The sequence below is a fragment of the Alosa alosa genome, chromosome 4, assembly GCF_017589495.1.
Source record: "Alosa alosa isolate M-15738 ecotype Scorff River chromosome 4, AALO_Geno_1.1, whole genome shotgun sequence".
NCBI classification, from domain to species: domain Eukaryota; kingdom Metazoa; phylum Chordata; class Actinopteri; order Clupeiformes; family Clupeidae; genus Alosa; species Alosa alosa.
The window spans coordinates 24,720,122-24,747,435 of record NC_063192.1 but is presented as its reverse complement, the minus strand read 5'-3'; the positions used below and the strand labels follow the sequence as shown (position 1 = coordinate 24,747,435).

General features: G+C 41.7%; 4 protein-coding genes across 4 annotated transcripts; 1 reads left to right on the top strand and 3 right to left on the bottom strand.

The window, feature by feature from the left end:
* Positions 1-1,549: 1,549 nt before the first annotated feature.
* On the top strand, positions 1,550-5,617 carry gpr173 (G protein-coupled receptor 173). Its single transcript, XM_048242212.1, has one exon. It carries the CDS (start codon positions 1,607-1,609, stop codon positions 2,771-2,773), a length of 1,167 nt encoding a protein of 388 aa, XP_048098169.1. The 5' UTR covers positions 1,550-1,606; the 3' UTR covers positions 2,774-5,617.
* Positions 5,618-10,449: 4,832 nt separating this feature from the next.
* On the bottom strand, positions 10,450-16,050 carry suv39h1a (SUV39H1 histone lysine methyltransferase a). Its single transcript, XM_048241363.1, has 6 exons — positions 15,961-16,050; positions 15,481-15,626; positions 14,667-15,335; positions 14,272-14,418; positions 12,481-12,610; positions 10,450-11,052 (listed from the first exon to the last, which is right to left on the bottom strand). Exons 1-6 carry the CDS (start codon positions 15,977-15,979, stop codon positions 10,925-10,927), a joined length of 1,239 nt encoding a protein of 412 aa, XP_048097320.1. The 5' UTR covers positions 15,980-16,050; the 3' UTR covers positions 10,450-10,924.
* Positions 16,051-16,517: 467 nt separating this feature from the next.
* On the bottom strand, positions 16,518-20,882 carry si:dkey-16n15.6 (organic solute transporter subunit alpha). The gene is given in 9 exon segments (XM_048241525.1): positions 16,518-16,925; positions 16,927-17,282; positions 17,436-17,688; positions 19,077-19,188; positions 19,485-19,640; positions 19,794-19,867; positions 20,004-20,155; positions 20,567-20,639; positions 20,796-20,882. Coding segments are annotated over 8 exon segments (1,293 nt in total). The 5' UTR covers positions 20,634-20,639; positions 20,796-20,882; the 3' UTR covers positions 16,518-16,802.
* A 279-nt stretch (positions 20,883-21,161) lies between these two features.
* On the bottom strand, positions 21,162-27,171 carry LOC125294014 (protein-serine O-palmitoleoyltransferase porcupine-like). The gene is made up of 13 exons (XM_048242320.1): positions 26,909-27,171; positions 25,973-26,125; positions 25,457-25,649; positions 25,192-25,235; positions 24,864-25,045; positions 24,616-24,746; positions 24,312-24,437; positions 23,839-23,939; positions 23,432-23,508; positions 22,995-23,058; positions 22,345-22,430; positions 21,882-21,992; positions 21,162-21,723 (listed from the first exon to the last, which is right to left on the bottom strand). Exons 2-13 carry the CDS (start codon positions 26,106-26,108, stop codon positions 21,625-21,627), a joined length of 1,350 nt encoding a protein of 449 aa, XP_048098277.1. The 5' UTR covers positions 26,109-26,125; positions 26,909-27,171; the 3' UTR covers positions 21,162-21,624.
* Positions 27,172-27,314: the final 143 nt, after the last annotated feature.

Genomic DNA, 27,314 nt, shown 5'->3' with positions numbered 1-27,314 from the left:
ATGCTTAGGGGAGTCGTGTGTCCTCCATTCAAGAAACAATTGATTGATTCATTTGAAGGTGCCAGATTAAAAGCTGTGCACTCTTTCCAACAGATACATGCCATATGAGTGACTGTGCATTTTAACCAAAATGCAAACTCAAATCTGAGCTGAAAAAAAAAATAATTGGAAACCTAGTTGCCTAGTTGCTCAATAAAGCACTAAAGTAATGGCTACAGATACATTATAGATAGATAGATAGATAGATAGATACTTTATTCATCCCAAGGGAATTTTTAGGCATCCAGTAGCTTATACAACCATAAAACAACAAACACACACGCACATATATCTCACATACATAAAAATCACTCACAAAAATGGCATATGTCATATGATACACAAACCATTAAGGTCAAGTTATGTGTAGCATCTGAATATTTCAACTTTGTGTAATTTAGTTAGAAATCAGACCATGGTAATGGTAGTCTGTGTAACCTAGCGGCACTGGAGGCCTGCGGCAGTGTTGCGCTCAAGTTTACATACAGTAAAATGTGGCGTGCCATGAACTTGTTGACTACTGTATAATTAATGTATGTTAATGTTTCCTTAACAGGCCTTGCTGTCCTGGTATGATTTAACATGACGATGTCAACCTAGCAGTATTGCATAGTACGAGCCAGGTCTACAAAAGGCCATATACTATAGATTGTACACCTTGATTTTTTGCAGTGTTGCAGTCTTCTTACTATACCCCACTAGGCCTTAGATTGCCTATAATATCTGTGAGCAAGCTCAAGCATTATTATGTTTCTCTTGGATACCTTTATGATTACATAGTATAAAGAGCTCCATCTTCATACATGAAGTTATTTTACCACAATATCTAGGATATTTAAATATAGATGTATTGTATAGTGCATACATTCCTTCCTCACAGTCTGATATGCTACTTTTTGATATTAACATATTATACTAAATGTTCCAGTAAATCTGTCTGTGGAAATATACACCTACCAAACAATATGCACTTTCCAATTTGCTTAAAAGCAACTAAAAGACCTAATATCCATTTTTTATTTAATATTGTGTACCTCATAGATTTGGATACTAAATATTTCTAATGATATCTCTCATTTTGTGCTTAAATAACCCAAATACTTAGTCTGATGTCCCCCCAGGTCTTAGGTCCTGTTATTTTTCTTGTGCATCCTATAGAATGTGCCCTGTGTTTAGTAGGCCTGTGTCCTGTCAAAAATCATCTGCCTGATTATTTCCTTTGTTTATAGGTGTTGTTGCTGGGCCAACAGGAAGGGGTGAAAAGTGAAGGTACAGGCAACGCGTCCGAGAGGCTCTTTGCAAAATGGGGCAATGCAGAATGAAGCTCTCTGCCTGCGTGTGAGACTCCAAAGAGAGGCAACCACGAGGACGAACGAAAGGTCAGCCGTTGGAGGAGGAGGAGGAGGAGGAGGAAGAGGGGGAGGAGGAAGAGGGGGAAGAGGAAGAGGGGGAGGAGGAAGAGGGGGAAGAGGAAGAGGGGTGGCGTAAGGGGTCGTGGAAGAGGGAAGAATCAGAGAAGCGGCGGTCCCATTGGAGAAGAGGGCGTGGTGAGGAAGCAGGACGAGCGATGGCCAACGGCAACGAGAGCAGCGAGGGCTCCAGCAACCCCTTGGCGGCGGCGGTGGCGGCGACCACCGGTGGCGTGGCGGGTGGCGAGTCCTCCTCGCCCGTCTCCACCTACGCCAAGCTGGTCCTCCTGGGCCTGATCATCTGCATCAGCCTGGTGGGCAACCTGGTGGTGTCTCTGCTGGTGCTGCGCGACCGGGTTCTGCACAAGGCGCCGTACTACTTCCTGCTGGACCTCTGCCTGGCCGACACCATCCGCTCGGCCGTCTGCTTCCCCTTCGTCCTGGTGTCCATCAAGAATGGCTCGGCGTGGACGTACAGCGTGCTCAGCTGCAAGGTGGTAGCCTTCATGGCCGTTCTCTTCTGCTTCCACGCAGCCTTCATGCTCTTCTGCATCAGCGTCACGCGCTACATGGCCATCGCCCACCACCGCTTCTACGCCAAGCGCATGACCTTCTGGACATGCGTGGCGGTGGTGTGCATGGTTTGGACGCTGTCGGTGGCCATGGCCTTCCCGCCCGTCTTCGACGTAGGCACGTATAAGTTCATCCGCGAGGAGGACCAGTGCATCTTTGAGCACCGCTACTTCAAGGCCAACGACACGCTGGGCTTCATGCTCATGCTGGCCGTCCTGATCCTGGCCACGCACGTGGTCTACATGAAGCTGCTGCTCTTCGAGTACAAGCACCGCAAGATGAAGCCCGTCCAGATGGTGCCCGCCATCAGCCAGAACTGGACCTTCCATGGGCCCGGCGCCACCGGCCAGGCCGCCGCCAACTGGATCGCGGGATTCGGACGCGGTCCCATGCCCCCCACCCTACTGGGCATCCGGCAGAACTTGCACAACCAGAACCGCCGCTTGCTTGGCATGGAGGAGTTCAAGGCCGAGAAGCAGCTTGGCAGGATGTTCTATGTGATCACGCTTTTTTTCCTGGTGCTCTGGTCCCCCTACATTGTGGCCTGCTACTGGCGGGTCTTTGTCAAGGCATGCACTATACCCCACCGGTACCTGTCCACCACTGTGTGGATGAGCTTCGCCCAGGCTGGAGTAAACCCCATCATCTGCTTTCTCCTCAACAAGGACCTGAAGAAGGGACTCAAGGCTCACCTGCCACCTTGTTGTAGGACTAAACCTCAACTGCCCCGTGAGCCTTACTGCGTCATGTGAACCGAATGTTTGTTTGTTTGTTTCGTTCTGTTTTGTTTGTTTGCTTTAGTTCTTTTTAAGGTTTTAGGTGGAGGGTGGGGGAAGGATGAAACGTTTGGGGTTCAAAAGAAGTGGTAGATGACATAAGAAGGGCATGAGGAACTATTTGAGTTGTTGTGGCCTTTGATTCAGTGCAAGATGTTTCTTTTGTTTTTGCTAAAAAGGAAAGTCTGAATTCACCTCGATGCTAATTTTTCCCAGCGCCTGCTCCTTTAGGGAAGGGACTGGGTTTTGGAACGATGCTCTGTTAAAAAAATTCATGTAGATTTAAAGAATTTTATCCGAAGCATGAGAGCGGTACTGTTTTTTGAAAGCACTGAAAAAAAAAAACCACTACTGAAGATCCAAAACCTCTTTATTGAATGTATGACTACATGATAAAGATGATGGTAAGAAAATGCATAATTGTTACATTTGGCTGTTAAATCTGGAAGAATAGTTGTCACAAAATATGTTTACTGAAATACACTCCTTTAAGAGCTTCCTATGCCCATATCTAGAAAAGTCTTCTAGTGGGGCAGTGATGCTCACTGTAAAACATGATTAACAAGAACAGCCTCAGTGCATGTATGTAACAATACCTTTGAAATGGAAAAGATACGAACTTGATAACGACAACAATAATAATAATAATAATAATAATAATAATAATAATAATAATAATAGCACCATTTCCAAGTTCTGATGGACTATTTATGGGTCAGATGATATATTTTACAAGTAAAAGAGTGAACCAAACCTAGTTTGGGGACTAAATATTTATTTAGAATGAGAAAATGACCCTGATGGCGAAGTCAGTCCCTTGTGTTCTCATGCCTAGTGCCAGATGGTCCTCAGAGAATATAATGTACATGGAAAGAGAAAGAAGTGTCTATGACTAATAATTTCTCATCTGCTTGAATCAAAGGCATCAGGAACATTGCCAAGTTGAAAGGATTAAAAAAATACTTTTATCACGAAATACAGCATATAATTTGCAGTGTAATAGTGAAAGAGTGAATTTGCTGCAGTTAGCTTCTTTTAATTTATCATAGGCTTTGTATTATTAAGTCTTTACCTATGTCTTATAATGATTTAATCATTCATGTAATTTAAAGAAAGATGATATCTTTCGTCGCATTGCACAAACCTCTTAAAATCCTCATGTCAGGAATGAATTTGTTTGATGAAGCTTGGACGCTGGATTCGGCGTCTGGTTATGCTGGTGTTCAGCATGCAGATAACTATTTGACTCAATAGATTGTTGGCCCAAATTGATTGACCACAACAGACTGAGCATAGCATCATCTGATGAGAGCGAATGTATTAGTTAGCTTGAGTGAGGCACTGAGAAAGAACTGTCCCAACCCTCCCACTACAATTCCCTATGAAATACACCTGGGCCTGAGAGACGTACTTGAATTACTTGAATCTGTTTGGGTGCACAACTAGGCCAGTCAAGCATTCAACATGATGTTGTGCGGTTATGTTGCAGAAGTCATGAAGGAGCTATACCTAAACCCATTTCTCTTACCGGATTTCAAAAACTTAGTTTAATGTTTACATGCTGTACTTGTGTCTCTTGAGGAACAAAACATCAGTTTTACTCATGGTACCTGTGAATAAGACTGCAGCAGAGTTGCAGGGACAGTTACAACTGAAGTTAAAAGTGAAGTTAAAACCAGGCAGTCCAGATAAAAGCAAGCGAAACTGGGTGCAGTCCATGCTGAAAAAGAGCCTCTTACTTGATGGATTCATTCAATAGGTTGATGAGTGTCGCATTCTGAGCTGATCGAGAAGGCTATAGCGGAAATATTCGGAGCTTTCAAAGTTTCAGTATTACCAGCCGTGATGACACAAACAAGATTATAGTCAAGGAGGGCTCGCTTGGGCCTCTGAAGAATGTTTGGATTGTTCTAGAATTTACTCATCTTTGGTCTTAATTAGATGATATGAGCTGCCATGCAGAAATGGGAGGAAGGAGACAGACGATGCCTGATAATGATGTTTTTTGCACACAGCTTGAAGAATTGTTGATCAATTTAGCGTTTATCTGGCATTACATTGACTTGAAACAGAATTCCGCTAATGTGTAGACTGGGACAAAGAGATTGTAATATTTAAGTGAATGTTACAGACAGCTTGTGGAGATGGAACATGAAATCTGTTTATTCAGTAGGCTAGACTCTGGGTTTGGAAACGCCAGTTCTTTTCAGCACCCATGCACCCATTGTTGCAAAAGAACAATAATCACGGTATCAAAAAAAGCAAAAATGATTAACAACATGCAACAGGAAAAGTAGATGATTTTTTTCTGTATTCTACATTAATGGCCTTACTCCATCATGAAGCAAGAGAAATCTGACAACTTTATGCCTATATTTGATGAAATATACATGCAGAAAAGGCATAGAATACAGGACTGGGGAAAACACAACACTGTGTATTTGTTGCCTAATTGAGGACGTGTCTCAATCCCCCCCACAGACTGGAGGAACAGAAAAAAAGATCAAGCATCAAATGGATCAAAGCAACTTGACAAAAAAAAAAAATGTTGCCAAATTGTGACATAAGAGTGTCCAATTTTGCATAGCGAAAAAGCGCAGGACTTGAATACAAACTTATTTCCCATGGAATGAAAAGAAGACTTACTTGATTCTTGTGGATTATTTTAAGACTTTTTTTGTTTTGTTTTTTGTTTTCTCTTTCTCTCTCTCTCTCTCTTATCATTGGGTGGGTTGGAGGGAGGACAGCTGGGTAGTGTTCATATTCAACCATGGAAACCAGGACTGGAAAAAGAAGCAGACTTTGGGTTGGTGTTGGGGAAGGTGCTTTGGGCTGGTGGGGGATATTGGGGGTGGGATGGGGGGTGATTTTGTAATGAGCAAAAATGCCTGTTAGAACTTTTTTTAGTTGCTTCAGGCATACTATCTTTTGTAAATTAACTGTGACCTCTGTATTATTTAATGTGTATTATATGGACAATGGACTTACATCAAACACAGTGGGGGTGGGGCTGACTCTTGATCATCATATTTTTACCACGCATGTGTGTGTGTGTGTGTGTGTGTGTGTGTGTGTGTGCGTGTGTGTTGACATTAGTATGAATGTGTGCGTACGCGAGGGAGGGTAGGACGCGATTTACCACAGAAAGTGTGTGGGAGACTTGAGGCCACAAACATGGCAAATTTGAAAAATGTCACTCCTGTCATCAAACAGCCCAGTCCTTTCCCCACTCAGTATTTCCATCTGCTCTGCACACATTTCACAGATTTCTCAAAAAATGTTTAAAATTGGGGTCATCCGATCAAAACGGGGAGCGTTGAATTGTATTGTGTGGCAAGTTTCATACAAAATGAATCACAAACCTTGAGTACACTATGGAATAGCGAGAGGATGAGTGGTTTTTAATTAGAGTGTATTACATTTGTCTAATTCTTTACCAACATCGCCACAGTTAGACTGTAGTTAAATACATAACCGAATAATTGAAATGCAAAAAAGGAAAGGTTATATAGCATAAATGAATGCTGATGCTTAGCTCAGCTGTCCAGCCAGACAACTGAAATATAGCATACACAGCAGTATTCTGGAGAGAAATCTCTTACACTCTGCAGTTACTACATGGGGAGTCTTTTTTCAACTTACTAAGAATGAACTGGCCAAATGTCTTTATAAATAAGTACAATACTGAATAATCTAGAAATTGGTGCTTTAAGTCACAAAATGTACAAATTTACTTCCAGACACTCCCTCACTGATGACATTTAAAGTATGCAAGGATACAAAGTTTTCATTATTAAAATCTGGATAATACTAGTTCATTCATTACTAACAGTATGTTTTATTGTATTTACTTATTTTCATTACATATATATATTATTTTAAATATGTATGGTCATTGATCCACCATACGTTGAGATAATATAGTAGCCTAATACAATACTACAATACTTATTTCAATTTTAAAATAAACTAGGGGAAAAAACCCATTAATATAAAAAAATGCAGTGTAAAAAAATCTGCAGCACACTATAAATACATTTTTCAGGCCTAAAATTGAGATGGTCAGCTCCAACAACTACCCAGATCACAGCTGATTCTGGCGCATCTCTGCTTCAGAGCAGATCTGAGATCAGCTGCTTTCTGGTTACAGCCTCCATGCTACATTCAGTATCGACAATAAACCAAAAAATCAGCCAATTCCTTGCCAAGGTCTGTGGTGAGAATGAGCATCTCATGAGCATTAGCCCATTTTTTTGGGGCTTTCAGCCTATAAAGAATGACTTCACCCACATTTTATAAGTGTTGGTGAGGAGGAGGACTTGTGTGATTCATGAGTCTCGAGTGAATCACTCAGCTTGAGGTGGGTTACTAACATGAGTCCTAACCTCATTTTACACTGTTTATCATCTCTCAGAAAACCTGTTGCTGTACCGCTGCACTGCCATTGCGGTGGAAATGAAGACAGGTATCTGACTTTATAAGTCCCTAAAACAAAACGATAAACACATGTTTTGAAACGCCATCATGTTCTGAAAAAGTGCCTGTTATTTGAACTATTAAAAATGATGCAAGTTGCGTCACAGGCAACTCTCCATTACAGCTTTGCTTTGTTATTTAGTTGGAGTAGTACAACACACAGGCATCCATGACAAACATGTGCTCTCCACGGAGGGCATTGATGTCTAGTCTAAACTCTAACAACAAGCCAGTCAGGATAATGAGCAATACACCAGACTTGGTGAAGAAGCGAAAGTGCTCGGGCAAGCAGTTTTTATATCCATCAGGAGTCACATTTTTCATGATTGCATGATGTAAGGCGATAACATTTAAAGTCAACAGGAGAGAGGGCAACGAGTTGAAGTGAGTTTAAGAACCTATTATGTAAATTAAAATGGGGGATTTTTTTCCAAACATGAAAATAAAGGTTTACTTTTGTTGCGTTTTTGACTGTTAATGTGGCGTGCATTCTGTTTCAAATGAGAGATTGTTTGATCCCCTCCTTTTCCATTCAGGTTGTACGGCATACTTAGATCATTCACATTAACACAAAAAAAAAAAAAAAAAAAAAAATATTGGTTCTCCTAACAACTTTACATTTTCTGGTGTTCATTGCTTAATAATCTTATTTAGGCGATTCACGTTCCTCCCAAAGCAACCCGCCATGTTGTTTGGCCTTTAGTGATGCAGCTTCTTTCTGAATTAACCTCATCTTCAGCATCCGTCAGTTGCTGTGGCGGAAGGCACCCAAAGTGGAGCAAAGGTTCCACTACAGTTAAATCTGTGCCAGAGGCTGCTTCCTCATCAGAGCCTATAGATGTAGGACCAGTGATGTCAGGGATTTTCTTTTAAGCTCCTCTCCACTATCGCTATCTGGTGTGCTTCCCCCTTTCCCAGCAGCCCAGTTTCAACTGCCATGTTGCAAGAGACACCATGGGCTAATGGGGCAAAGGATTAACCCAACCTTTGGCCTTAATCTGCACTAGATGGCTAATCAGGAGCAAAAGGCACCAAATGAGTCTGCAGGAATGCCCAGCGGCACTAGAAGCCAAGGCTGACCCCACTCACTGGTGGATGCATTGTCCTCTGTGGATTCGTGATATCGCTTGTAATGAAACAATTGAGGCCCCATGGTCAAATCTTGCATATTTACTAATGGGCTGATGGATTGATAAAACTAAGTGAATACAAAGAGAGGGAGATATATATTAGAAGAATAGCACAGTGGGTTGGACTAATATGAGAATAATGGGAAGAAAGCTGTCTACTAAAAGGCCAATTAGGAGAGAAGCTTTCATGTGCGGCCTAGTGTGCTCCTTCTGATTTCAGAATACACTAAATAAAACTTTGTTTAATGAGCTTTAAAAATTTAACAAAGCACAAAAAAGATGTGACGGCAGCAAGCAGGCAGGCAGGGAGGGAGGGAAAGCACACCATCAACAACACGCTTCTCAAATAATCCAATGAAGCATCCAGTAAGAACCAACTGGCTCCACAGCGCTCCACTTTAGCGTCCAGACTGTAAGTGGTAGGCTGAGTCTGTTTGAAGCACGGGCCATCTGTGTGGGGTTGTGCTCCATTTCCTCGGCCAGTATTCCTGCTCTCTCTCTCTCTCCCTCCCTCCCTCCCTCTCTGGCTGCGCTTAGGAGGTCTGATCCACAATAAATCCACCCCAATCCAATAAGGGCTCCGAGAGGCCTTTCCACGCGGATTCAGCAGTACACCAGGACTGCTCTGCTCTGCAGTCTGCGCTCACTGCGCGGTATGGTGTGATGAGTTGGTTGTTGCCTAGTGGGGGAGACTGCTTGGAGCGCTCCAACCCTGGGAACCCCTGAGAAACCAGTGCAAGCCTAGGCTAATGCTAATTATGCACACTAAAGCAACTGGGTGACCCACTGAACAGAATCAGGCCAGGTAACAATGGCCTCACCTCAGCTCACCTGATCTGCCTATTCCTGAAGGTTCATTAAGGGGAAATTGAAAGAAAAAAATTAAAACAGATTTAAAAAAAAAATATATATATATATATATATATATATATATATATATATATATAATTACAATACTGATGTCCATGTTGGTATGTCAGTCAGAGATGGTGTCACATTACAGTTCAACAACACAGGCATAGCACAGGCTTTTTTCACCGGACTTCCCCTGACCACTATGTCTTCTCATCTTTCATTAGTGACCTGTATGTAGGCCCACATATGCATCTCCAGTACATTTTTTTACTCCAACTGTAACTGAAAAACTGAGGCTCTCATTTCTTTCAACTGATGTACCAATTACTGGCCAACTAGTCAAATTACTCCATTTAGAGCAGAATTGTATACATATCGACCTAAGAGACAGACATGGCACCACCCACCCACCTACACAAAACATATTTGAGATCATTTAATGCAGACTATGACTTACAATGTACAGCATTGAGGAATAACAGTATTAAAAGCATAAAGCAAACAGGTACTCGGCATGGACAGATAACCGATTAGTGATGACTCAATTTTTCCAAAATAACAAACAAAGGCCTTCACACCAGGGAGAAGGGTTTGCTTTGAGAACAACTCACAGAGCCGCACTCCCAGCCCAGGCATGGAGCATCCATCCACTGCCTGTAGCCGTGGGGGCTGTGTGCTTAATCTGTACGAGTGGGAGGAGGTGAGAAGAGCCAGCACTGAAGGGACAAGGACAGACAGGCAGGAGAAGTGAGTGGGCTCACCAGAGCCAGAGCAGTCACGCAGAGCCACAGGGGCGGGGGGGCTTCTGCTGTCCTCACCCAGAAACAAGGCATGGAGCCTGCTGAGTTAAAGCCAGGATGACCCTGGTCAACATATGTTGGGCAAATTATTCAGAATGGGGTGATTAGCAGAGGTACAGCAGCGTGGATCAATTAAAAACAGGAGTCAGAAAGGACGAATAGGAGAGGAGAGTTTGTTTTTAAGGAAGTAAAAAAGGAAATATATACATGGCTTACTAAAGAGCCTGTTGGTGACCGCATGTGACGATTGGAAGCTGGTGGGGGAAAATGAAAGGCAACTGCGCCATTTAGTGGAGAGTAGTGGAACTGCAACCTCAAAAGGTTTTTCTTGTGTCTAATGCAAAACAATGTATTGAGAAAAAAATGAATTTATACCTTGATAAGACAAACATAAAACGTTTATTTAAAAGAAAATCCTTGAAGATGAACCATTAAATATTGACATTAAAAGACCCAGAAGGAAAATAATCTAAAGTCACCAATTCATACTCCAGATTAAGTATGGTGAGACATTAGTGGCAATAAAGATTGCAAATTAAACAGAGGCAGTATCTTAAAGCAGGCCATGTTGGTCAGTTAGATGAAAAATGCAAACATTCTTCGAGCAGGTGTATCATATACTAATTTAAAATCTATATAAAGTAATAACTTTGTTCTTTTCAAATTTGTAAAAGTGTGTGTGTGTGAGTGTGTGTGTGATGAGGGAAACAAAACATATATATAAAGGAAATAAAAACAAACAAATAAACATATCTTCAAAAATATGGATTAAAACCCGTCATTAATTAATTTTGGCATGATGGAGCAGTTCAAACCTCAACCTTCTCTGTGCCAAAGACCTTGTCCACTTCTGCTGTTCCTGTGTGTCAAAATAAGTACTTGCGACAGGACTCCACGCCACACTTGCACTCCACCCGCATGCGTTTCCTGGAGGGGCCGTCCGCAGCGGCGAGGCTGTAGTCCATCCTTGAGCTTTCTGCATCAACTGTGTCAACTGTGATAAAGACAGAGACGATGAGCACGAAAACAACAGAATGGAATGAATCAGCACAGTAAAAAGGAAGGCATACCTAGCAAGCACACAGAACATTCTAGTACATCAAATAATAAGGCTATAGAAAGAAGAACAGACAAGAAACCGTGATACTGGCCATTTAATCTGTCTAACCAGCAAGAACTAGACGTCAAGCTTCCATTGAAGATGCATATTTTAAATCTAAAAGTTAATGTTAATGACATGGCACTCATTCATGCCTAACCTGACACAGTGACACACCGAGGCTAATCACTTTCTTTCTATACAGGTAGATGTATTGACTCCATGCATAAACACAAAAACAAAAACTGATGCAGCTTCTCAAGATACATGCAGGTTCATTCAGTTACATGCCAGGTGCACAATGAAAACCCATTTTCTCCATTGACCATTACTTTCTCCATTACAAATACCTTGTTTCTCTCCTCATTTTAATTGCCAACATGAGTTCTTCCCACAAAACCTACAAAGTGTTCTCAACCCCAATCAATGGATCACCTCTGAAGCTATTCAATATCTCCTGTCTCCTTGATGTTGGGACATGTGCCTTTCTCCTTTAAAGTAGCACTGAAGCCCCTTCTCACAATCTTGATTCAAGTAACTGAAACAACAATTAACCTGTTTGTAACCTCCTATTTGGTCTGTATTGAACAGGCAAAAGAAAAGACAGCTCTGTAATCTATGACTAAAGCTGAGAGACAAATGAAGCCCCCCCCCTTCATTACAGTCTGGGATTTATTTACTTCCTCCAGTCAATGTATCTCTTACTGTTTTATTCAAAATGTTTTTAATATTGATAATATTTAAAGTGCATGTCAAAATACATAATATTGTTATATACACCACTACACCACGTGTGACATAGGTCTGCTACTCTAAACATAAGGGGAGATTTCAAACACAAGCAAGTTAAAGCATGTTAAAGATGTTTTCATGTTTGTTCTACTGTAGACTATTGCCCAGCAGTGTCTCACTGACGCTGTGAGCAATCAGGAGGGCCTCATGCTATTAGGCACCTACCGTGTCTGCTGATTGCCAAGTGTGACGACAAGGAGTAGCGAGATTTCAGAAACTGCAGTCATTCAATACAACACACACCCCATGACTAAATATCACTTGGAGTCGTGTCAAGAGATTATATCTGATGTTGTAGTTCATTATGCTGCCATGGTCCTGTCTGCAAAGGCCCTGAGACATTTTATATTGAGAAACCTGATGGGACCACTACATAACACTTCATAAAAAGAAGATTCTATGTATTGTATCTTAACACATCTCACAGGACACAATAGCTCTGATGTTTAGGTGAACTAAGCTTACATACTGTAGGGAAATAACATGGATGTTTGTGGCGTAACACATATGCCAAAACCAAAGCTCACTTACTTTGCATTTTATAGTCGAAGGTCAACTCCTCCCAAGCCCTGATGTAGCGGGTGGCAAAAAGCGCTATCCTGGGCAGTCGCTCATCAAGGTTATCAATAAAAACATTATATACCTGCAGGTTGGGTTCACACTAGGAGATGGACAGAAATGCATCAACCACAATGCAACAACGTAATGACACAAATGTAACACAACTTGTTGTGGATTGGACATTCATTCTTGAATCCAAGATGTTCATATTTACAGGGACACTCCTGTGTGCACTGAATTGTTTGCATTTCACCTTTACATTTTAGGAATTAAAATGTCAAAAAATACATTTGCTGAACAAAGAAATCACCTTGTGACTCATTCTCAGTACATTATGACATAAGATGTTTACCTGACCATCAAGAAAACAGACAGAAATGCAGAGCCTTATAAACCATCAGAAAATATGAGAATTGAATGGCATTAATGCTGCTCAAATATCTGTCTGAATACATGTCTTAATTTCCTGTTCTACAGATTACAATACCACATTACTTTTTAATGATTGCCATTGCTAAGTGTGCGTAGACATAGAATTTATTTTATTTCATTATTCAACTGCATGTTGTAGTACTGAACCGCATGCTGGCTAATGCTGGCACACTTTTTACCAGAGTACAACATATAGTTGCGTAATAAAGGAAATACTCCATCAAAGTGTTTTTCTCCACCCTACCGGCACTTCCTCATGTCTGCTCCCTTACCAGTCAAATCAACTCCCTAAGATGGACTAACAGCCCTGTAACTTTTCACATCTTGTGATTTTTTACATTAAATTAATTTTTTAGATATTTTGTTCATTTTTCAGAAGGTATTCTTCTTACACAACAGCACAGTGGTGTGGTCTTATTATACCAATGCACACCATCTATCCCACTAGCAACAGTACTATAAGTATATATACTTTTTTTTGATCCCGTGAGGGAAATTTGGTCTCTGCATTTAACCCAATCGTGAATTAGTGAAACACAGCACACAGTGAACACACAGTGAGGTGAAGCACACACTAATCCCGGCGCAGTGAGCTGCCTGCTACAACGGCGGCGCTCGGGGAGCAGTGAGGGGTTAGGTGCCTTGCTCAAGGGCACTCCAGCCGCGGCCCACTGGTTGGGGCTAGAACCGGCAACCCTCCGGTTACAAGTCCAGAGTGCTAACCAATGGGCCACAGCTTCCCCCAAACTTTGCCACACTTATATTACATACATCAAATTTCCACATCTCCGATCTTACTTTGAGCTCTGGAGGAGGTCTCTCTACGGAGACACTAATTAGGACCTGTGTAAACATGTCAGGTCATTTGACACTGAAACACCAAAGAACCTGTGTTGCACACTAATAAGATTCCGTTTAGAAACTGTCTTTGTCCATCTCACTTCACCTGAAAAAAAAATGATCTGAAATAAGGTAGCTGTGAATGTTTTTTTGTTTTGTTGTCACTTGTTGGCACAGATTATATATATCAGTATACGTGATGGCACATTCATTACAGTCTCACCTCTGTAAGCTGTTAAGATGAGTGTAAATGTATACTGTAAATGACAGCTAGTATTTTCTCAGTTGCTTGAATTGTCAACCAAAAATGAATGGTAATCCTGGGATTCAGACATTTACTTCAAATGTGTTAATCTATTGTAAATGTATGTTAAAAAAACCTACAAGGGCAGTAGAGCTACTTCATTTTCCTCAAAGTCCTAGAGCTTTATGTCTACAGTATGGGCATTATGAAGGTTTACGGTTCTGGAACATCTGAGATTCACTTACACTGTGGTTGACGAAATGGGATACATTTCCATAATAGGCTGCATCAACAGTGAACACATCATCCACATAGTCGAGATCAAACAGGTAAGTGGCACCCTGGCTATCATAGGCCTCCCCTCTCCTCTCTGCTTCTTCTGTTGTGATGATCTGAGATAGATAAAGCAATAACCAGAGTGAATGTCCAGGCAAATGTGTTCAGTCAAATGCAGTAATTCATGTCATAAATCTGCCTTCATTCTCAGTCATATTGCATGTAGGCCTATACTATGTGTATATTTCAAGGTTTCCTGCTCACACTGACTGGGGACATTTAAATTTAACGTCCCAATCTCATCATACTTAACGAAATAAACGTCCCAATCTCATCGTCGTGTTAATTGTTCAACAAAACCTACCTCCCCAAGATACTCCATGACGAATGCGTTCCTATTTATGCGTTCCAAAGTGCGCACTCCCCAGCCGCGACCATTGTCTGTTCTAAAGATGCACAAGTTATGCTGAATCCCCCTTTGAACGACCCGGTTGAGGCAGTTGGGGCCACATCTACAGTTCGAGTTGCACTCGTAGATAGGCATACCGGGCCGCAGGCGCACCACCCCTCTGTTAGTATAGGCCAGCCGATGTTGCGCGAGTCCAGGGCAACAGCCAGCCACAGGGTGGCTGAAACAGTCTTGGCACTCACATCCAAGAGCTGTCGGAGTTATCTCCACGCCATCACCCACCTTGTAGTCTTCAATGTAGGTGAAGTATCTGGGTGGCCCTTCCATGTCCACCTCGTTCTGAACGTAAATACGACCTTTGTGGCGGCTTTTCTTGTTTATCTGAGTCTCCCAGCATCCGAGAGCCTGACGCTGTTTGGCTTTTTGGATAAGGTAACCGACAGCTCTTTGATCCAACTCTATCGTGTCCTTGGTTGTCCGGCTTCTCTGTTGGCGTCGAAGCGCTGCCTCCACGTCGGACATGAATACTTTCAGCTGTTTCGGACATTTCAGGTTCTTGCGCGGCTCCCAGGTACTCTCGGACTCCGGATAGCCTTTCCATTTTATAAAGAAGTACTCCTTTCCCTGAACAGACAACACAACAATTCACTGTCAATGACGATGACACACATTATGCACATAGGCTACTATGCAACAGGCTTAGCCTATATGAAACATGTAAAATGACCCTCTTGAACTCTGGTGTAGTGAGTAAAAGTTACTTACTTACATTTTTCTTTATGTAGTCAGCGATATATTCCACTTCATAGTCATCGAAGCTACTTTTTTTCACATCAAGCTCGATACATTCTACCTTTGCCCGACGACACAGTGCTTGCAAATCAGTCCATGAAACTTTGCAAGCAACGAAGCATCCTGCGAAGACAACCACTACATCATTATACAGCTGAGGGACCACTTTGTCAGGTCCATAGAAAGTATTTAAAGTATCCATCAACAGTCTTTAAGCGAGCATACATGTTGTCTTCTGTCGAACTGCCAACAGTATTAACCAGGAATGTTTTGACTGCAGGATCGCTAAGAATGGTCTTTGTACCGCGTATGTATCAACACCATATTGCCGTTTGCCAGCCTCACCCATACGCATTTCCTGAACTGTTTCCCATGTACATGTTACTGTGTCCATTTGCTACGAAAACTTTACAACAAATCTGAGCTTCACGAAGAATCAACATTCCAGCGTACAAACCTTTTAAATGTTGCGCCATCTCTAATCTCCAGTGCCAGTGTAGACTACATTTTGACGGAGAAAAGGAAGTACTGGTTGCAGGTTAGTGATTGGTGAGAAATGTTACCAGGAGTAAGAAGAAAGCGCTCCCTATTGGTTCTGCTGACGACTATAGGCACAAACGCAGTGACAAGCTCGTACGTGCGCTACCCAAAGGCTGGAAGCATACCTTGCAGTATCGTCTATGCTCTATCAAATTTTATCGTATGTGCAACAGTATGGGCAACATACAGGGATGGATTACTGCACGGGCCTACCGGGCCCAGGCCCAGGGGTCAGGGGGCCCTGAAGCCCAAGCCTTTGCATGTAATCATTGCCTCAAAATCAACAAATCAGGATGTAGGCTATGAATCTGATTGAATTTAGTATTGGCCATCCCCAAAATGCACCAAAATACAGGAAATCGCATCTAAGAAATTTGAAAACCCCCCTACCACATATACAACAACAAGCTGGGGCCCTTAATACATCTGGGCCCGGGGGCCCGAAAGTTAATAATCCGCCCATGGCAACATACCAACTGATTCAGTGAGGTTTATTGGTATTTACAACAATATGTTTTGTCTCTATCCTTGCTGAAACGATTTGTATAGAACTCACCTTGCATCATCAAAGAGAGACTGCACATGAGGTTTCAGAGGCAGCACAATGCAAACATAACATTACATCAGCACCTAGGCTATTATTCTTTTCATCATTAATGTATGTATTTGTTATACTGCAGAACTAAACATGAATAACATTATAATCATATTATTTGTCAAAAATATCAAAACTGTGACAAACTTTACAGTTAGTGTTCACTACACAACAGTGGCATCTGTTTTTTCATCATAGTTGATTTCAGCAGTGACTGTCACTTTGGACAGCTCCAGTGCAGGACACTCCCCTGTGGACTTGGACATTGTCCTTGTCCTCAGTCCCATGTTTCTGACAGCCCGGGTGCAGAGGGAAGGGGAAGCGGTCCAGAGGAGCGTGTTCTATGCGGCAGAGGGTGTCCTCGCTGTCGCTGTTGTAGCTGGGGTTGGAGGCGCCACCACTACCACCACCGGCACCGCCGCCTCCACACCAGCCGGGCCACGGCTCCTCCACCGTGGGGGTGCTGAGCTGCACGCTGAGGGGCAGCACCTGCTCCGTCTGGACAGCCTTGTCCTGCTGCCCTCGGAAGAAACAGTCGTCCCCCCTGTCGCCCTCCTCGGGGCTGGGTTCCACTTTGCGGAAAATGTTGCGGGCGAACAGGCCGATGCAAAACATCTCCACAATGACACAATAGTGATATATCACTGGGGAGGAGGCAGTAAGCAAAAGTGCAACATTTATCCATTTAATCATCACACTATCAGCAAACTTCAATTACAGTAATGGATGCAAGAGAGAGACAAGCTCATAAGCCAAAGCTTTCTGCCAGTTCTGTCATCTCTCGTTAGGTTACTTACACTGAGAGCGCATGAGTGCTGAGAACGGTGGGGTGCAGGGCACAACATTCAGGGCCCCCATGGTCTCCAGGATCCCACTCTGCAGTCCACACAGCACCAAGACCACGATGATGCATACAAATTTGGCCCTAAGGCCATAGCCATGCAGGGCACTTTTGGTTGCTTTGTAAAACAGCAGATATCCATAAAAAGACAAGAAGGTCGACGCGCCTATGATTGCATTCACGTACATGTTAGGATTTACTACCTCCACCTGTGAATGATAACAATAGCAATGCCCTGAATATTTCAACAGTCTGACAATAGCATGAGGGAATTATGCCAAAGGTATGTCAATACTCATACATATTACATTATAAACTGTGCAACGTATACCATATTAGAATCAAAAGTAAATCTCAACTTTAATAAAGCTGCCTTCCTAGACACAAAACACAAACTAAAAAAAACAAAACAAATCAGTCACATCAGTACCTAGCTCAAGCTGCTGCAGTCAGCAGCCAGGGATGGGCAATATTTCTGATAGATGTATTTAAAATAAGTATCTCAAATACAAAATAGCATTTTGCCATATGTATTTTATTTTGTTGAAGAAAGTGGCTTCGTATTTTGTATAAAATACATTATAGGTGTATTTTTGTAGTTTAAAAATACTGCCAAATATTTTTGGTAAAACCAATAGCCTACTTTGGTGATGTGATGACATCATAAAGGTGCAAAACAAGGAATGTAGCCTCTGACTGGTGCTGATTTAGTAATTTGCCCAGACTTGTTGGGATCATAATATTGAGATTCAGGAAGATGATCCAGTGCATGATGAGTAAGTTGTAGGTTGCTCACACACAATCCACTCCCTCTCATACCAACCTTAAGTTTCTTGAGAACTTTAATGATCAGTTTCTTGAGAATTTGAATCATCCAATCGGAACACATGGAACCGGTTATGTGATAAAAGTGAGTTTAAAGTGATATCATACTCACTTTAAAGAGTATTTTAGTACTTTCAAAATACAAACATGCAGTATTTATTTATTTGATATGGTGTGGCTAATGTGTTTTGTAGTTTATTTTGATACACTTAAAATTAGGGTATTTGATATTTTATTTTAAAATACATTTCGATGTATTGTTGCCAATCCCCACCAATAGCTAGCAGCCAGGCAGCTACAGTGCTTCACTCTGGGGGCATCTTTAAAATCATGCCGCTCAGAGTGTAGCACTGTAGCTGCCTGATCGCTCACACTGTTGGCTGCAGCAACTCGAGCTAGGTAGCACTGATTGTTTTTTCTCGTACTGACAGTAGGCTACTCAGTGACTTTGAGAAACAGAGATCTATGTGAAAAATGGCCAGGAGTTTTCCTTTGTCAGGAGGGGGGTTTACCTAACACACATACACAGGCCTACTGCACAGCTATGTACCAGCTAGCTACCATTACACTCAACACCAACCCATCTACAGCATGAGGCTGCACACTGCGCAGATGCACAACCGAAAAAAAAACCTGACTTTGTTTGGGTGGGCAAGACACAATGCTTGGGTGGGCTTAGCCCACCCTGGCCCCTGCCTAGAGCCGGCCTTGGTCAGCACCATTGACTGTATAATTGTTCAGAATAGAATGTTGCGGCTTGGTCAGCACTTACTTCCCCGTAGTCATATTGCTCATCTGTCCAGAGGACCAGGGTGAGGAAGAAGAGGATGGTCCGCACCACGGACAGCTGAAGGACCGCAGCCATCATCCAGCCCAGGCTTGTCCTAACAGTCATAACACTGGACCATGAGACATCTTCATTTCATAACACACCATAAATAAAAATGGGGCACGAGAAATGACAGCACCTGTCCAAGTAGAGGACCGATGGGAGGATTTCACACCTATTTCTTTTTTATTTGCACATACGCGTTTCGGCGTGTGCCTTTTTCAGTGAGCCCCTCCAATAATACTATATATATTATCGGGGCAGAATTATTATCTGTCATAGGGCCCAAATTATCTATCAGCGCCCCTGGTTCAACTGCGTGCATTTTGTTGTGTGGGCAAGTTCTGATACCTGGTAATGCCAATCATTGGAAGGCAACAGCAGAAACAACATGGGAACGGATTAGGAGAGACCTGAGCTCCAGCCAACGCCTCCACCATTCTGCTTTTGCCTCCAAAGAAATCTGTTATCAGACCCATGAACTTCAGTAAAGTGATGGAATGGTACCTGAACAGAATTAAAAACATACACGATTGTAGTAAAGGGCAGTTGCTTTTAACATTGATCATATCTAGTCACTGACATGATTGTCATACACTGTTTGAACAGAACAGTAGGCACTGATTCACTGGTTGAAGTAAAACAATCAGTTTGTCTTACAGGGCTGCGATAAAATTGCAGAGTGAAGATGAACGTGGAATATAAAGAGCAATGATCGAGGTCAACCCAAAAACCTATGAGAGAGAAAAAAAGATGGAGGTCAGAAGTAAGCAGGTGAAATTCTGAAAAAACACCTCAGACTGTAAAAGATGGATATAACAAGACAAAAGCATACATGAACCATAAAAAAAATATGTCAAAAAAATGTACCGGGTACATTCCCAGAATCCACAGGTAGAGCCGCCTCCGCCTGGAAGAGGGAACATGCCTGAGGAAGAAGCCAAGCTCTTCCAGGAACAGCGCCAGCAGGAGTAACGCCAGCACGGCAGGGATAAGGAACAGCCAGAGCTCATTCTTGATCACTGGGGCACACATTCAAACACATAACAGTCACACAGAACACTGACTGGCATTGGGCTGTTCTCAATAGTTTTGTACCTCTCCAAAATACTGGGTAGTTTATCCTAGGCTAGTGCTCGAACATTGACAATCTTATTTATATGGAATACCAATCAAACAACCCCTGAAACAGCTACAGAAAATAGCTTCTGTAATCCACTGTTTGTAATCAAAACTTTTTGTTTAAGTTATACAGTATTGCATCATAATGACTGTCATGCTTTAACTTGAAGCCAATATTTTTTGTAGTACTTTCAGCAAAAATTGGATGATTAATACTACCACACTGGATTCTGAAGAGGAAGACACTATGCCTATTTTAGGGCAGGGAAACAGAGTACACTTAGCCACTTTTCACAATAAATGTTATTCACCTCTGAAGAACTCCGATGACAAAGGGATTTCTGCCCCGACCCAGGTGCAGTTTCCCCGAAACCCCATTATCTTCTTGGGGGGGTAAAAACGACAGTATTTTAGCCCCACAGAAACACAACACACTCCATTTTGGTGGCCTGAAAAGTCCAAACAAGGAAATGAAGCTCTTCTTATAGTTTATACTCCTGGTGTGACAACCATGACTCACAAGTCAGATTTAATACTCACCTGAGTGATGGAAAGGGATCCAAAAGATGATAACTTAATTTTAGTCTAATGGTGTCGTCCGTATTATGCCTTGGTGGTGTCCTTTTGTCTGAATGATACCTTCCTGATCAGAAAAGTTAATGTTTGACCACACACAGGTAGATTCTCAGGTATGGGGGCGAAGTCCATTCTGTGAGATATCCTATGTCAGTTATATAATCTTTGATGTGTGAGGTTTATCTGTTCATAATGGCTTTTTGTTATAGACTAGGCTAAAATAACAAAAAGACATGACTTTTTATGTAATTTACTTTACTGACTGACATTTCATGACATTTTAAAGACAAATTGAAATTCTAATAATACTGGAGAATGCAGCTAAACTGGTCATTTTGCATGTCTTTAATTCAAGAGTAAATTATATGTTTTGCATATAAAAACAACAACAAAGGGCATTTAAGCATTTAATAGAAAAATAAAAAGATCTGATGAAAATGGTACATACAGTTCTTCCACAAGAAATACAAATTAGACCAATTCCAGATTTTTCCATCAATCTGTAAATCTAATATCATACATAAAGAAACAGAGGACTATATCATACTTAGTAGTGGAGCACGGAAAATATCAGTCATATGACTGCACACTCCCCACTGAGGTACTTTGCTTGACCTACACTGTTGAAATCCAGACGAGCATGATTGACAGGCCTGTGATTTGTAATGGTGCTGTTGTCTGACTGTAGTGTGAGGGATGCTGCATTCTCCACTCAGTGGGACGTCAGCCGAGTCCCAAGACGCAGCGCCTCCTGTACAGGTCAGTCTTTTTGTAGGAGGTCCGCTGATGGTCTTCATATGAGCCAGTAGAACACAAAACAGCCAAGCATAAGCTTGTGGCTCAACCAGTTCAGCTCTGACCATTTTTGGATGGTGTGGCTGGCCAGATAACCCTGCAGTGAAGAGAGAGTTGATGTGGTGTAGAGGTTAGGAATGGACTACATTTATAGTACAACATCAATGCACTTATACTTAATTCAGTGAATCCACACATTTCCCAAAAACTTAACTGTGACATGTCTAATGCATGTCAGTACCCATAGGGCCTTACCTCTCCTGGGTCCATGTTGTCCATATCAGTGTCAAACAGAGAGCCCAGGTAGGTCAGGTGGAAAATGGCCAGAACACTAAAGGTTAAATTGATCCCAATAGCCCACAGAGCCTGTAGGAAGGAACAAGTGAAGAGAATTCCTCTTCTGTATTTTCAAAATCAACAAATTCAAGGAATGATCCGGAGTTAGAACAACATAAGGTTCATCCATTAATAGACCCTAGGTTGTTTTTACTCCGGATCACGCCTTTAAATACAGTAGTCAATTACAAATCTGTATATCCTATTCGTAAATTATTCTGTGTTATAAAGATCTCAATGTAACAGTTAATCTAAGTTAGGTAGTAAATCTGCAATCCTACATGGAACTCACAACATTTGAATGAATGAATATTAATTGAACATTAGCCCTCCTGCTCAGCCAAATAAACTCTGAAACTAAAGCAACTAGTTCATACAATACCTTCTTGTTTTGATGATTGCAATCAGGTGGACAAGTCTTTGACAGGATGCAGGCACTGAAGATGGCAGCCAAGCGCTTTCTAAGAACTGAAACCAGAGACTTAAGTGAGCCCACTTCTGGAAACATGATCATGATTATAATCAATCAATCAATCAATCAATGACATTATCATCATCACCATCAGACAGAAACCTGATGTACCGGCAACACACCATATTGAAGTAGTTCTTATTATCCCCTGTCGGACAGAGCTACCACTGATGTTTATTCCTGCAACTCCACATTGCATTGTCCATCTCTCTAGAAATTCTTCAAACATAAATACACTAAGACCTTTGTCTCAAGGCATCAAGTTTAAGAACAACTATCAGAATATAAAGGCACTTATCTTAAATATTTAAATAGGTATCCCAGAAGATCCCTATTACTTAACTTCAAGGCTTATTACTCACCAAATAATGAAACTATGATGCCATCTTCTGGGCATCTTTCAGTAGAGCTTCCCTGAATATCACACGATGATGAAACAAGGCTAACCTAAGTGTCTTTTGAACAAGTGCTGCTTGAATTACATTCATTCAGAAACAGTCCGAGTCTACCCTTAACAGTGGTCAGTTTCTGATAATAGAAAGGGTGTAAGTAGAAAGTACCGTGTTCCACATAGGTGATGAACCCAAGAGACAACAGGACTGCGCCAAGGTGGAAACTAAGTCCCTGAAAGAACAGAAACACACAATATATTTTTTCCTTTAATTGTTGTCCCCACGTAGCTGGTGGCAACAGTCTTTAAAGAAGAGATAGACAAATTTGATCTATGAGGCATTGGCAGCACCCTTAGCCTATAGAGAAGAGTCTGTCTGGATAGACTTTGATCTGGCAGAGTCTTCACTTCAAAAGGAATGCATAATGTATTATAAACCTGAAACTCAAGCACGTCCATACACTAAAAAGCTGTGCACTTTGAAACTTACGTAAAATCCACAGCTTTTTAATGTTTAAAATTCCATCAAAGACATGACTGATTTCGACAACATCAAGACTTTAAAAGATCAGTTTAAACAAAATATGAACAGAACTTCAGACTCACATGCAGTAAGGCACTGGCTGTGTAGGTGACCAAAATGGCAGGAAATGTTCCTAGTTTAAGTGCACTTTTGAAGACATCTGTAGAAACAAACACAGACAAAAAGACATGTCTAGAGATATTTCTGCCACAGAAATTGTGCTCTTGCTAAATCTGCACTCACTCTATATGTATGGTATTTCTAATGGAGTGTACATTGTTCTCAAATCAAACCATCAGCATTGTACTAAGTTAGTTTTAAGTAAGATAATCATAATTCGATTGTTAATAATAATTGTTAGATTTAAAGCTACGCAAATGCTAAATTTGCATTTCCATACAACATTAGAATCTTAGCGACTTTGCATATTTGGAAAGAAATATTATTTTCCGTTGCAGGAAAAGCCTTTTGAGCACTGACAAACACTTACATGTATTCAACCAACGAGACATGGGAACATTCCACGACGTCACAACCTCGACCATGGACCGGGGTAGTTCCACATTTACAGGGTTTGCCACAGTCATGTCCCTACATGAAGACAAGGATACATCCATTGTGCAGTTCACTTCCATATTAATACATTTTATTTTATTTAGTTAGTGTCACTTTAAGTCAAAGCTGATTAACAGCACTGCAGGGCAACATTTATTCATTTATCTATCTCTTTATGTAACAGGGACAGTGCTCATTAATCAACAGTAAATAAGGCCGAGTTAGCCTAATTTCCCTCTGTTGTTGCTGTCCAGTTCTTAAAAAGGCAACCTAGAATAAACTGAGTTTACCAACAGCTACAACACTAGACCAGACCAGTATAATGCGTACCAAAACATCTGTTGTCACTCTCCACTTTGTTGCTTACAGACACTTAAATAAATGTATTTGAGCCCTTCAGCCTCTCACCATTTGACATTGTCCTTGTGGTCAGTGTAGCCAGCCCCTGCCAGTGTGGCGGTGGTCTCGCTCAGGAAGCTCACAAAGTAGTGACTATAGTGGAAAGACACTGCATTCTCGTAGGCGTCAAGCCACCTATGGATAAAACATAATGACATATAAACATACATATATAATATCACACATACACACAATACTGTCTTGAATGATTTTATGGCATTTAATATGAGCTCCCCCATCAAGGCCGCAGTCATTTCTGACAAGCTAATTTACCATGATGCTTAATAAAGTAAGTGACTTGATGTTCAGTTACCTGTTCAGAAATTCACCTCCATCTACTGGGATCAGGTATGGGAAGAGGTATGGTGCAATGCAAGTCGACACTACCAAGCAGAGCTGACACTTCACCCAGCTCCCAGAGATTTTTGCAAACCAGGAAAACTTCTGTGGAAAATAAGTTTATAGTTATTGTCCGATGCACAGGAAATATTTCAACACATACATCAGCTGAACATGCCTGGTTTAAAGCAGTCTGAAAGACAAACAGATAGTCTTGCTCACCAACTTGCGACTTTCGATTGCATCTTTGTAACTGGTGAAGCTGATCCAGGGACCAAAAACGACTGTCCCCACAAACATAATGTAGCCCATGAATTCCACAGGTGAAGGAAAAGCAGAAATGACCCCTCTGTCCAAATCAAAGGCCAATGAGATAGCCTTCATTGCTACCACCATCTGGGAACCTGGACAGGGAGTCAAATAAGTGGCACACTGCAATTCACTGCATCCATAGATGTGTTGAAATAAACTCTATAAGGCTGTGGGTAAATTATCCAGACTTGACTGGAATAGTAGAAACTAGAAATGTTGCGCAAAATATTTCATTCACCTCTTATTTTTATCCAGATTGTGGCATCCACCAAATGCAGCTCCCTTAGAAACAAAAAGAGCAGTGGGATAATACTTAATAATTTAACACATACTCCTAGTGCGACTTACAGTTAAATAAATCCAAACATACCCAAATAAATACTATTTTCAAGTTATCAAATCCAAGTGACACATGATAAGAATTTCAAAACCAAATCAGTCAACACTCATCCGTCATAATAGATAAGATAAAATAAGGAAATGGTTCTGATGATGATCCTTACCCCACAAGAAGATAGATGAGGATGGCGAGCGAAAGGAAGGTGCCGCGACTGTTTGAGTAGCAGACCAGGAAGAGGGTGAGGTAGCACAGGATGCTCAGCAGCAACACCCACACCATGTGCAGCTCGAAGAACTGGTACAGGGCATAGAGCCCCGCAGCTGACGAGCACACATGTTTCACACTCGGTGGCAGCCCTGCAGAAGGATCCACAACAGACACAGGACAGTCAGGGCCATCTAATAGGGCTTCACAGAGATGGTCAAAATGACAATTTGAGAAAATGTGTTTACTTTTTAGACATATGAGAATGCAGTTTATAAGGTTTAACCATAGCTACAAAATGGTTGTGTGTTCAAAGTTAACAATAGAATTGGGCAAAATGACATAGGCCTGTCCTAACTTTTCACTGTTTATTTTGTTACTTACAATACAATGTCAATATAGGTTAGTTCAAGTGTGTGTGCCCTTGTGAGGTTTGTGTATTTCAAAACAGATAAACAGTGGCAGGCATTCTCACCTGTCCGACAGAGAAGGCGACACAGCACGCATACAAAGAGGAGCTGCCATACTTGATCAAAGCCCTGCTGAGCAGTGGGAAACACACAGCCTACTGCCAACTCCTGGAACAGCTCCCACCTACTGAATGTTGCCATGGCATCTCCTGAAGGACCTAGGGGGAGAAGATAGCAGGCACACACACACACACACACACACACACACACACACACAAATGACACAGGACACAGTCGTTGTGACATCTGAGCTAAAACTATGGAATGTCAACTGCCAATAAATTAACAGAAGAATGATTAGAAGGGGGAGTAGAAACTACATCACTTGCCGTGAAAGTGCTCAAAGTTACATGTAACCGTGCTTTTCCATGAACACTGCAACAATGTTGCAAATTTACAGAACATTGCAACATTGTTTACAGATACGTATTTCCTGTCTACAAGTAGGCTAGTCATGTATCCTTGATGAAAAGTGTAGGCTAACGACGCTAGCGGACGAAACAGTGGGCCGATTAAGACAGCTATGCCTGCAGAGGGTGTCATTGACCTAGCTGTGGTTACGAATGCTACAGCTATGTTTAACCATGCATTGCGAACAATGAAATGTAACAGAGCTTTGTCTCGCCTTTGTCTTTTGAAAGACTGAAAACAGGACCGAGTGCTGACCAAGAAAGCTACAGATTATGTATGCGTAAGGAAACACTGAGGTAACCACCACCACGCAAAATGACTTTATTTACTACGACTGAAACAAGTTGAGAAATATTCGCCGAGCTCCACAAATCTTTACTCGGGTTCATTATCGAAACTGATTCATCTACAGATCACATCACGACCATAACGCCTTCCGGGATTTGCAACATTATTCGTTGCTCGATGGCAATGTGGTTTTAGTGTCCCCTGCACGAAATTCTGCTGTGTACTTGAAATTCTTGCCTTACCTCAGTCAAAGCTCACTGCATTGGAAATGCGGATTCCGGAAGTATCCTGAAAATCTCGACACGAGCTCGTTCAGGGACATCACAGGGATAACTCCAGATGTTTTCTAAAACGTGGTATGCAAGTTATCTAGGCTCATAAAAGTCGGTGAAAGAATCAAGACCGATTTCTTTGTTAAATCAACCAAACTATGAGGGAAGTGTTAGCCAATGGTCATGTCTGAAAATACATGTGACGCGAAAAGTCTTGCCTTGTGTGATGATTTTGTGTGATGCTGTGTGCGTGTAGGTATGTTGGAGAATGTCAGTGAAGGTGCAATGGTAAAAGTCCTCTTGTCGGTTAAGCACATATTATTTCAGTGTAGCCCTACAGTAGCCTGTTTTCCTTTGAGATCAACAGTTTCATTGA